Raw genomic sequence first — 11,262 nt, 5'->3', positions numbered from 1 at the left:
TGTTAATAATCACGTCATGTGTTCTAATTCATCTTGAAACTGGACTCCCTATTGTGCCTCGACGTACGCTAGCCACTCTAACTCGTATGAGCATGAGAGGATTAGAGGTTTATCTAATGACCATATTCATTTTGGGATCTGCAATGCATCGTGGCTAGCTAGATACGTTGCTCTAACTTATATAAGCATGTTAGTGAATGACACACCAATAAAAATGTTCATTGCTTTATAGATAATACATGCATAAATATAAATATAGATTAATTAACTTTTGAACGATGGAAAGTTTGAAACATGGTCAAGTGTTCTAAATGACTGTAGTCAGATGAACATGCCATAAATTTAATTTAACCCGTATAACTTTGATGTCGAGTTTGTTTGGATCACGCTCATAGATGCACTTGTACACCAGTTGGCTTGTAACTATTGTCAACGATCATACGAACTTGCATCTGTCGACACATGGCTAGGCAGAGCCGGAGCTAGTCCTTCCTTCTATCTGCAATGGGGAACCGGATATTTTCTAATGTGCTTGTTTTTTTATCTATTATTGAATTTGTAAGAATTAATGTTTAAGCGGGGATTAGTTCTTCGACGGGGACGAAGATGGGGAAGAATTTATCCCCGATGACATTCGTGGGGACGGGGACAGGGATGGGAACCTAATCCGACGAAGAAATCACCGTTGACATCTTTAGCTACCACATTCACAAAATTAGTTAGGGGAGAGGTGGATAAAAAATATTTTCTTTTGCTCTCTAATATTAGGTGTACATTAAATTAGTTATGAGATATATTTTCATATTAAAATTATTAAATAACATAAATATCAATTTTATTTTTTTTAAATTTAGTTAAATTTAAAAAATTGATTCAATCGAAACTTAAAATTGCATCTTTTTGAGGACGCAGGGAGTACTATTACTATGTACGGACTTGCTAGCGCCCTATCCGAGGCGTCGGTGTCCGGACGGTGCCTACATAGCGAGCAAGTGAGCGCCCTAGCACGTCGGGCTCACGAGTGAGCGCCCCAGCAACAGGCCCGCACTGCCCCGGACATCGCCCGCGCCACCAGCCGCTTCCCATGCACATCCCATGTGCAACACCCGATCTACTTTTGAAACATCCAGATACAACAATTGCAACATTCAAAAGAAGACATATGAAACATTTGAAACAAGCGTCTAAAACACTTGGGAATACGCCTAAAACACTTGAAAACCATTGCAAAACATATACAACATCCAGATGAAAACACTTGCAACAAACGTATGAAATACCTGACACATACGTTTGCAACATGCATGTATATGCAACATTCAGATGAAAACACTTGCGACATACGTCTGATACAGATGAAACATTTGGAACATACACTTGAAACACACGTGCATAGCCATTGCAACATGTGCAACATCCCGATCTACTTTTGCAACATCGGTACGAAACACATGAAACATACCTCTGAAACACATGAAACATATGTTTGCAATATGCGCTTTCAGCGCAACATCTCCTTGCTGCATGGGAATGGAGGCTCGTCGGCGTGTGGAGTTCACCGGTGTAGAGCTCGCTGGTGGCGTGGAGCGACCAGCCATGGGGGCGCGATAGCCGTCGAGCGCGGTAGTCGGAGCGGAGCCGCCCTCCGTTTCTTCGAGCTCAGCGATGGAGCTTCGCGTCGTCGGTGGACCAGCCAAGGGACATTGCGGCCTTGGAGCAGACCGGGCGGCAGCTGCGGACCGGATAGAGGGGCGTGATGGGGCGGCGATCGGAGCAGAGCAGCCCTCCGTTTCTTCGAGCCCGACGATGGAGCTTCGCTTCTGGAGCGCAGTCACAGTGGAGCACGATTACAGCTGCGGTAGAGAGTCTTCTAGAGAATACAGACAGTGAGATAAAGTTAGAGGCAAGTGGGCTGGTGCAGCGACCCACGAACACAACCGTCCGGACGTCCTGAGAGCATTTTCCTACTATCTATCACCTGCGACTGCGAGGAGCTGTTCGGTTGAACTGAACATGGAGAATTGGAGATGTGTCCTAATTGGGCTGTAAATTTGTAGAGCCCAACAAACGAAAAATCACCTCCGGGAGTATATTGGGCCTGGCCATGTTCCACATCTTATTAGCCTTTATAAATCTGTAGAGCCCAACGAAACGAAAATGGACTTTGGCCTGACGAGGACGAACGACTGGGAGTCTGGGACCGGGCCCCACTTGCTCAGTCACACTGGGGCTAGTCGGTGGCCGTCCGATGACGATCGTTCGGCAGTCAGAGGTGTCAGGCGCGAGCCACGAGCACGATCCACGAGCGCGCGTCTTACCTCTCACGGCGTCCTCGCTCAGCCCACCCTCCGGCTCGGCCACTGCTCACCGCCTCTTGCCGGACGCCCCAAAAAATCGAAGCCGAAGGGAGAAGGCGCCGCTCCCATGGCCGCTGGCCTCTGCCCTCGCCTCCGCGTCTTCGTGGCCTCCTCTCGCCCGCTCCTGGCCGCGCGCTCCGGAGCGCTGCCCCAAACCCTGCGCCGCGCCGGCCCGGCCATGCCCCTCGCCGCCCGCGCACGCCGCGGCTTAGGCTCCTCCACCGCCGCCGACCCGCTCGCCGAAGACTTCGCCACGGGTTAGCCGCCGCCGCCTTCTCCCCCTCACCTCAAGCCCTCCGGCTTCTAGACAACTTCGCGTTCGCTCTCTTTCGGCTTATTAGTTATTACTACTTCGTTGATGTTCTGTTCACTGTGTGTAGCTTCTGACCTCCGGTTCGAATCGCCACTCGAGGTAGTCAAATACCCCGACCCCGTCCTGCGCGCGCGCAACAAGCGCATCAGCACGTTCGATGCCAACCTCCGCGCCCTGGCCGATGAGATGTTCGACATTATGTACAAGTGAGTGTGCGGATTCTGAGCCTTGCACCACTTCTGTTTTCATGGTCAAAATGTGTTGCACCAATTCGATTTTCTACTGTTTCAGAGAAATATGAGTGCCTATGCTTTCATTGGATGCATGCTATAATTTACTGAGCTAGTGCTTATTTTCACTGAATTCCCATATGACTAGAGAATTGAGGGTAAGGAAATGCAAATTTGTCTGGGTAGTTGCTACGTTGATGAGAACTTGATTTAATGAAAAGCCGATTGCATAGGGCATATTTCATATATGGGCAAAACATCCAATAATAGGGTTGCCTGTGGTGATTTGAGATATAACTATGCCGGATTTATTAGAAGCTGTACTGGTTCAGTTAAATAGTTGGTTTCTGTACAGGACCGATGGCATTGGTCTCTCAGCACCACAAGTTGGAGTCAATGTGCAGCTTATGGTATTCAATCCTGCTGGGGTGAAGGGGGAAGGAGAGGAGATTGTTCTTGTCAACCCAGTGGTATACAAGTCCGCGAAACGATTGCTTGTGTTTGAAGAAGGGTGCTTATCGTTTCCTGGAATATATGGCAATGTGTTGGTAAGAATAGTTTGCCATACCAATTCCTTTATACATTGTAGAAGACCTTAGCTGTCCTTTATCTGACCTTAGTGTGATGCTTACTATAATAATATTTTGTGTAATTTGTGTCACATTTATGATTTATTTTTCCACATGTTAATGGTTTTAACATGCCAACTTAGTATGTGATTTTGGAAGTTTGTATTCCAATTTCCAATTGTCAGCCTCCGTATATATGCCAACCGAAGGGTGCACAATTGATAAACAAAGCTAACTTTGTGGCCATTGTGCTCTTGCAGAGACCAGAAAGTGTGAAAATTGAAGCTCAAGATGTTACAGGGGCAAAGATCAAAGTAAAATTATCTGGTCTACCTGCAAGAGTTTTCCAGCATGAGTTTGATCATTTGCTGGTATGTGTTTAACCATTATCTGAGCGAATTGTCAGGTCCTTGCACATAGGTTTTCCAGCAACTCTTTGAGTTAGGGTATCCTTTTGTCTCTAGCATATGCAATGGTCCACAGCAAACTGATGATTCATGATTTGTTGATTGCCATGATGGAGGGATATGTTCGTTCTGTTTAAATGAGAACTCAATGGACTTTTAGTTGACGCCAAATGGAACTATGGAAGTACACTTAATATCATAATCAATCTACTCATTTTTTAAGAAATACATCCATGTAATATTCGTATATGCTAATTTTCATTTGCTGTCGCATACTTCCTCTGGATGCAAATTTAAGTCATCCTAGAGTTCTTTCCTGTCAGGTACTTTCAGATTTAACCATCATTACATAAAAGAAGCCTAGATTGGGCATGCAAAATTGATATTACTGCAATTTATTTTTCTGTTGCTTTTTAACATCTAATATGATAGAAGTTAGTGGTTTAAGTTGTAACTTGCATGCAAGGGCCAATACTGTAGTTTCAGATTAACAAAATGAAGGGAATATGTCATCAAGCTATGCATATTTGACCAGTGGCTCATCACCATGATTCTTAATAATTGTTTGGGATTTGCAGGGGATTCTTTTCTTTGATAGAATGACAATGGATGTTCTTGAAACCATACGTGAGGAACTGAAGGTTAGCAGTGGTCTTGAGTGCATTTAAGTTGATTTTTTTATTTTGTATTAGCTGTTATCATTGTGGGTTCTAATTTACATTTTTAGCATATATCATTCCCCTTGGCTGTAAAATGCATGATTTTGAACCTTCAACCTTAATACTCAGAAGATTCCTAGTCTGCATGTATACCTCATCCATTTTAATGACACCAGCTTAGGTTGCCTTTCGTATAACCATAAATTAATATTTATTTTACTAATTTTGGTACATTAACTCATAGCTCTTTCCTTATTACTTCCCTTTTTTTACAAAAAAAAAAGAACCTAGAGAAGAAATACGAGGAAAGAACAGGACTAGCGAGTCCTGAAACTGTTGAGAACTATGAGGGTGCAAAAGATGTCTTTAGTTTTTCAAGATGATGGCTGTAGCAGGTTTGTTTCATCTCAATACATTTCTACTTTGTTGACTTCTCATGCTGTATTTGGTGGTTCTAAGAAAAAAATGTTTTCTGTTTTATGGACAGACTCGGAAATTTTGCAACTGGAACACATCGTCTAGCTGAGCATTAGACTGAAGAGTTTCTGGGACAGCTGGTTATACCAGTACAACACACGATGCTTTAGTTGCGGTGTTGGCAGTCTTGCTATGTCTAATTTCTTGCAATATCACTGGAACTAGAGACAGCAAATTTATTAGTTACAAATGAGGTTTTATGTTTGATGCTTATGTCTATAATGTATTTTCTCCTCATATTTGTGACTCTTAGGATAAGGAGATATTGTACTGCCTGTTTTATCCATTTTTGAAAATATTATGAGTTCTTTGTCGCCCAAATTTCTTAATAAATGTATCACAGAGACATGCAAAATTTCTAACAATGAGATAAATCTGTAGCTGGCCCTTACAGCATGTCGATGCATCATGTATCAGTGACTGGATTAGTTAGGCTGCATCTTTTACGGCAGCGTACCTAGGGTAAATCACCCCTTCCCCTCCCTGGGATCAACATATAAAGATTTATCATCTGTTTGATTAATGGGATGCAAACAGCGGGTGATGTTCTTTGTGAAACTGGCATTGCTAGTATCCCAGAATCATAGTTAATGGATGTGGTTTATTTTCATGTTCCAGTTCATGGTGAGAGCTTGCATTTTTGTACCTGATCAGTTACACTTTTGTATGTATATGATATAATCTTCACACGCCACATCTATTTTGTTGGCTGGTTGACTGTTGGACAAGCATGCAAGGGCAGTATGGACTGCAGATGACATAGTCCATTAACAAATGGTCATCACCAGCTTCCCAAAACTTTTGAATTATGGCCATCAGTGTTTAAGGTATATAGAACGTCCACCTAACAATTGTGACCTTAGATTAATCAATAGGAACGCTTTCATTGCACTAGACCTACGATTATCTAAGTTTTAAATATTGATTGATGGATTAGAGCTTCAAGAATTTTGGCAACCAGTGCGAGTGGAGACAATAATATGTATGGTAGAAGGAAAATTCTCCACCAATTCATACTTTTTCCTGATAATAGACAGCTGGTGACACATAGGATATACCATGTTTAGTTGAAAAAATTAAGAAAGGCAAAGAGATATGCTATGTTTTATCTTTTGTTTAACTGGTATAATATCTTTTGCAATTCTAAATCCTGCTTTGAGTTTCCTTTTTCCTCATTATCTGTCAACAAATGGTGAAGTTAGTAACCCATTGCAGGACCTTACATATTTTCTGTTTTTACACTGATTTGCTTTATTATTTAGCTGAGGTTCTAGAAAACAAAGCAAAGAATATGTATGCATATGCATGTTGTCTACATCGGAATTAATTTCTAAATGCCATGTTCTTTTGATTAGTTATTTCCTCTTTGTGCATATTTATAGAACATTTTTATCGCCATTTTTCATAATTATTTAAGCTAAACCCATCAATACCCCCTTTGCTAAGTGTTATCTCTATGGTATATCATATTTGTGCATTGCAATATGTCATATTTGTTAACTAGAAACTGGCTATATTACGCTTACTCATTTTTCGAACCATTGTCTAGTTTTTTTCGAGCAATCATTTTCTTTTCGTATTTGATCCAAGAGATTTTTCTGGTTGGTAAACTATTGCTTTTTATATATCCTTAGGCATCGACTTCTAATTATTAATCTCATTCTTCAGGATTAGGTATCAATATTGTACATGAACGGCGTGGGTTACTGTTGTTTATCAATTATCTTTGGGCCCTTTGCCGTAGCCCTGTTTACACTTATTTAAACAAACAATCTTTGTCATTGTGTTTACTCATTTTTGGAGATCTCAAGTACATACTCTTGCTGTATGACCATTTCGGATGAATATATTTGTGTTACTTTGATGAAAAGGTTAAAATGTTGTAATAAGATGACCTCAAAATAACTGTATATGTGCACATCAACAAGCAATGGTGCAAATGGGGTCGCATGTATCACAACGACCACTCATGTATAAGCACCAATCAACAGACAAAGGCACTTTCAGCATATGTCGTCATATGACTGTAAGTTGTTTCCAGCAGGTTTTCCAATCTGCAAGCAAGCTATGGGAGGGACGGTTGGACTGTAGAGCTCCCCAAAAGCTTGCCAGCAGAATGGGTTATTCAGGTGGTAGTGGGGTACTTGCACTGGTCTGAGTTGCACACCGGTAAGAGAGATTCCTGAACAAGGTAAGCTGTCACTGCATGCAAAATGGACAGGCTTGATTGTAAATGTTCCTCTGATATTCTCATATTGAACTCCTGATACTGCCACTGCTGATGTTTGATTTCTGCAAGTGCTTCTGTCACAATAAAACTGATCTATGATAATGGGTGTTTGAACCTCTGAGACTTGTATATTTGAAAACCTTATGTCTTGAACCAATCCTACACCACCCTACGAGAAATGAGTTCACTTTGTTTAGTTCAGTAGGAATTGTTGTTTTGGCTGGCATCATCATTTTTCTTCTTGGAACTTTCCAAGGTTATTGCTTGTATAGATATCAAATGATGACATATACATATTCTTTCCTTTTGCAGTTTTTTCCTTTGTGATGTTATTATGTACTAATGTCTGATGTTGAATTAGAATTTTGTTTGTACTTATGTTGTCAAGCTTACCTGCCAGGTCTTGATTCTGACACCATTCATGGTTCTGAACATGTTGACATCTCTTACTGTAACATTTGATACACATGCTTTTGTGTTGTCTCGGCCTAGTCCACCTATGCTGATTCCATGGCCTGGTCCACAATTCACGTTGTGTATATTTATGTTGCTGCATCCTGTCTGGATGGAGATGCAATCATCACCTGCATCGAATAAGACAAAAGGATGTTATGCTACTTTACAGCAGTTTTTCAGTTTACTCTTAATTCTGAAACATGTCCTTCGACGTGCAGAGTATACAGGCGTAACAGAACTGAGGTGCAGGCTTTCGGTTGACCCTAGGTAATTCTTTGTTTTTTTTGTAGATAATGTCTTTTTTTATTTAGTGTTCTTGATGGAAATGTGTCTTTGTTGTAAAGCTTTGCAAAAACTTTTGAGTTTCATGAATATAATCCAGATGCCTCTTGAATTGAGATATACAGTAATTATTAAGGAATTACCACAAGCCAGGTTTGTATGATGAATGCTGACATCTTTGGAGTTCTGCAGGTGTATTCCGTCAGTGTTGAGGCTGTTCTCAGGGGAGGATATAGTCACGTCATGGACCATCACTCCTTGACAGTTGTCAAACTTAAGATGGCACTGTGAGCTGTTGACAATAGTGATACCAGCTACTACAACGTTGAAACTACCATAAAACCTCAATGCCTGCATCAGGTATGAAATCAGAGTTGTCATTACTTCATTTCAGTATGGTATGGTAATAGTGTGCATAAAGATAGTGATTCTTACTGTTGGTTTAATCTGCGGCATTCTTTCAAACTCCACATCGTACTGCAGGAAAGCATCCAAAGTAAGCACTTAACATGACCAACTTTTCTTTTGAGTACTTAATAGAAAATTATACACTTGGTGGCCAGCTCTCACCGTGTCATCATCATCCTCATCCTCTGGGTCTGAGTAGGTCCACCATTGTTGCCCTCTGCCATTTATAATGCCGCTCCCTTGAATAACTATTCCACTTAATTTGGTGAACTCGAGCCACTGGAGCAAGCCAGAACCCCAGGATTTAGCACTGGTTGGAGCTAGGATTGTTCCTTCCAGCTGCAAAGTGAGTACAACATTAAACAACATTTCTCAATGAACTTATTCTTCCATTGGTGTGCATCTCAAATTAGATGAGATACAGTCCTGTCCTACTTTCTGTTGGTCAATTCAAGCTATGTTGAGAAAGCCCTTTTGAGTATCTTATCATTTGGGACATCATTTGGGATTAAGAGCATGATTACCTGGAAGACAATATTCGGTTTGCAGTAAGGCCCAGAGAACGAGATTGGCCCAACAAGGAACTCTAGTTCTGGTGGTACGAGAACTGTAGATGCCCCCTGGTTGCAGGCAGCAGCCCACGCTCCTTCAAAAGCCTGTATGCAAATGCACGTACAATTATTAGCTCTAGATTTTCTGAGAAGACAGTCCTCTGGAATCTAGCATCACAAAATTAGCTGAGAAGGGGGTAAAAACACACTAGTCCAGATCCCTAAGCAGGGGTAGTCAGCTGTTGCACTATGTCTTATTTCTTTTTGGGCGCTGTGCCAAAACAAGAACCAGTTTATGACCACACACACACAAAAAAAAAGAAACTGAAAAAATGAAGTTATTTTACTCCAAATATAAAAAATTATATAGGATTGATAGAGCTTTCAGACAATGAGACAATGCATATTGGAAAACATTGTTAAGTATGGCTTATTTTCTTGTTAACCCGGTACAAAAATTCCATGAGCTTTATTTTTTTGTGCTTTGTAATAAAAACAAAAAATGGCGCTATTGGTTCATGCAGTGTTTTCTTGGAAAAGAAAGAAAATTGTGCTCTGTTACTGCCATAGAGAGAAAGTTCGCTATTCTCTTATCTGTAAAGCCTGAGAATCTCAAGATTACAATTGGTTTTGTTTGTTTTCTCTGTACACAGAAACGTCTTGTAAGAGCTGTGGAAAAGGTTCTGCATTTGTGTATCCTGACTTGCTTGGTGTCTTTGTTCTCTTCCCTGACTTAAAAAATAAAAAATAAACTTGGCCAGCTAGATTTGCCAATGGATATGTTTATGCCGCTATATGCAACAATCATGTGAGAAGGAAAGAACAAGCCAAAGCAGGGCAGATCGAAACACATGCAAACATGCAAATAAGACTCCAGAAAAATATGGCACTGGTGACAACTTTTCAGGCTCTGTACTGCAAATCATGTGAGACAGTGAGAGTAAAACTGGTATGATCATAGGCACATTGAAAAGCTCACCATCATAAGCTGTGGTGGTTATGGCAAATGAATTCAGGCTAGCATCCATGCTAAATTCCAATTTCTAAGCATTCCTGAGAGAAAAATATGCATGGCAAATTCGAATCTCAAGATGTCACTGGGACGACAGGTCCCTTGGATGGAGGTGATCGGCATCATTGAGTCCTCATGCAAGTCATGCAAAGATCAGTTTGAAACAGAGCATCTAAAGCGCAAACTCACGAAAGGAATTGCAACTTGAGAATTCTGGCTCAGAGAGTGCATGATGCTTGACAATTTTATAATGGAATTTTGTTTGAAACAGAACATTTGCAGGGCAAAGCTATTGACCTTAGTATCATCTGTAACTCCGTCACCCTTGGCTCCAAAATCAACCACATTGAATGCTGCAACCTGCGAGGTTGCTGGTGGCGGCTGTGATGGCTGTTGATGACCCTTCCCACAGCTTGGAGTCGGCGGCTTGGGAGTGGAATGCCTACTGCCATTGGCGGTGCTTGGCCTCGGGATGTCAGGGGCATTTGGGCTTGGTTGATACGGACTCTGATTTCCTTTGCCAGCACCAGAGCTTGGTGTGGAGCTGACCGGTGGCTTCGGACTTGGGCGGGTGCTGCCGTGTTGCCGGCGGGAGCTACTCTTCTTTCCTTTGCCTTTCTTCAGCTGAGAGGAGCCTGGTGAGCTCCTTGACGACCTCCAATGCTTGCCTCTTCTCGCCTCGCTGACTTCAATGGTGGAGCAAAGAGCAAGCAGGACAAGGAGAAGCAGGAGGCCGAGGCCTTTTGCTCTCAGCTTCATCCTTCTGTCCGTATCTATTGGCTGTGTGAAGATTAGAGTGTGATTGTGTGCTGGGTTGTAGATAGAGAACACAGAGCGGGAGGCCTGTGATTGTGAGCAGGGAAAGACAGAAACGGGTTTAAATAGCAAACCCCAGAGCCGGCCATGCTCCCGTTTGTCAGGATTTTAGGTGAAAGTGAAATGGAAAATGATTGGGATATGTGGCCCCAACTCACGTGCACGCAAGGGAGACATGTGTATCAATCTTACATCTGCACAGTGAAGTTGTAGTGTCCCCCTTTTCTTCATCACCCTAGTCGTTTGTAGCGTTGTTTTATTTCTTTTGTTGTGCTATTACACGAGAATCTGCCGGTGGCCTTTTTCTTTAGGTGAGGGATTAGCCCGGCATGTGTTTAAGTTCAATCCTGTTATTATAGCATTGATCATTTTTTTTGAAATAGTAGTTAAAGGTTCGGCAATATGGATTGATTTACGAACAGTCGAGAATCTTTCTGGTTGTGATTTTTGCCAGAACAAAATAATTGTACACACTTATCCACTGCAGAGGAAGGG

At 41.8% G+C, this 11,262-nt stretch overlaps 2 protein-coding genes across 3 annotated transcripts; one reads left to right on the top strand and one right to left on the bottom strand.

The window, feature by feature from the left end:
- Positions 1-1,305: 1,305 nt before the first annotated feature.
- On the bottom strand, positions 1,306-10,983 carry LOC136456277 (polygalacturonase At1g48100-like). Of its 2 annotated transcripts, none has more exons than XM_066456079.1 (7): positions 10,249-10,983; positions 8,913-9,044; positions 8,551-8,727; positions 8,416-8,457; positions 8,124-8,331; positions 7,636-7,826; positions 1,306-1,820 (listed from the first exon to the last, which is right to left on the bottom strand). In XM_066456079.1, the coding sequence occupies exons 1-7, from the start codon at positions 10,708-10,710 to the stop codon at positions 1,320-1,322; spliced, it is 1,713 nt and encodes a 570-aa protein (XP_066312176.1). In that variant the 5' UTR covers positions 10,711-10,983; the 3' UTR covers positions 1,306-1,319. The 2 variants fall into 2 exon arrangements, with proteins under 2 accessions (XP_066312176.1, XP_066312177.1); XM_066456080.1 differs by lacking the exon at positions 1,306-1,820 and adding an exon at positions 5,874-7,411 and having other exon boundaries at positions 10,249-10,971.
- LOC136456278 (peptide deformylase 1B, chloroplastic-like) lies at positions 1,934-7,071 on the top strand. The gene is made up of 8 exons (XM_066456081.1): positions 1,934-2,614; positions 2,738-2,876; positions 3,256-3,448; positions 3,730-3,840; positions 4,455-4,517; positions 4,820-4,930; positions 5,023-5,839; positions 7,057-7,071. Exons 1-6 carry the CDS (start codon positions 2,158-2,160, stop codon positions 4,916-4,918), a joined length of 1,062 nt encoding a protein of 353 aa, XP_066312178.1. The 5' UTR covers positions 1,934-2,157; the 3' UTR covers positions 4,919-4,930; positions 5,023-5,839; positions 7,057-7,071.
- Positions 10,984-11,262: the final 279 nt, after the last annotated feature.

Source organism: Miscanthus floridulus, chromosome 6 (genome assembly GCF_019320115.1).
Source record: "Miscanthus floridulus cultivar M001 chromosome 6, ASM1932011v1, whole genome shotgun sequence".
NCBI lineage: Eukaryota > Viridiplantae > Streptophyta > Magnoliopsida > Poales > Poaceae > Miscanthus > Miscanthus floridulus.
Note: the sequence above shows the minus strand (reverse complement) of the source record. Positions and strands in the feature narration are given on the sequence as shown.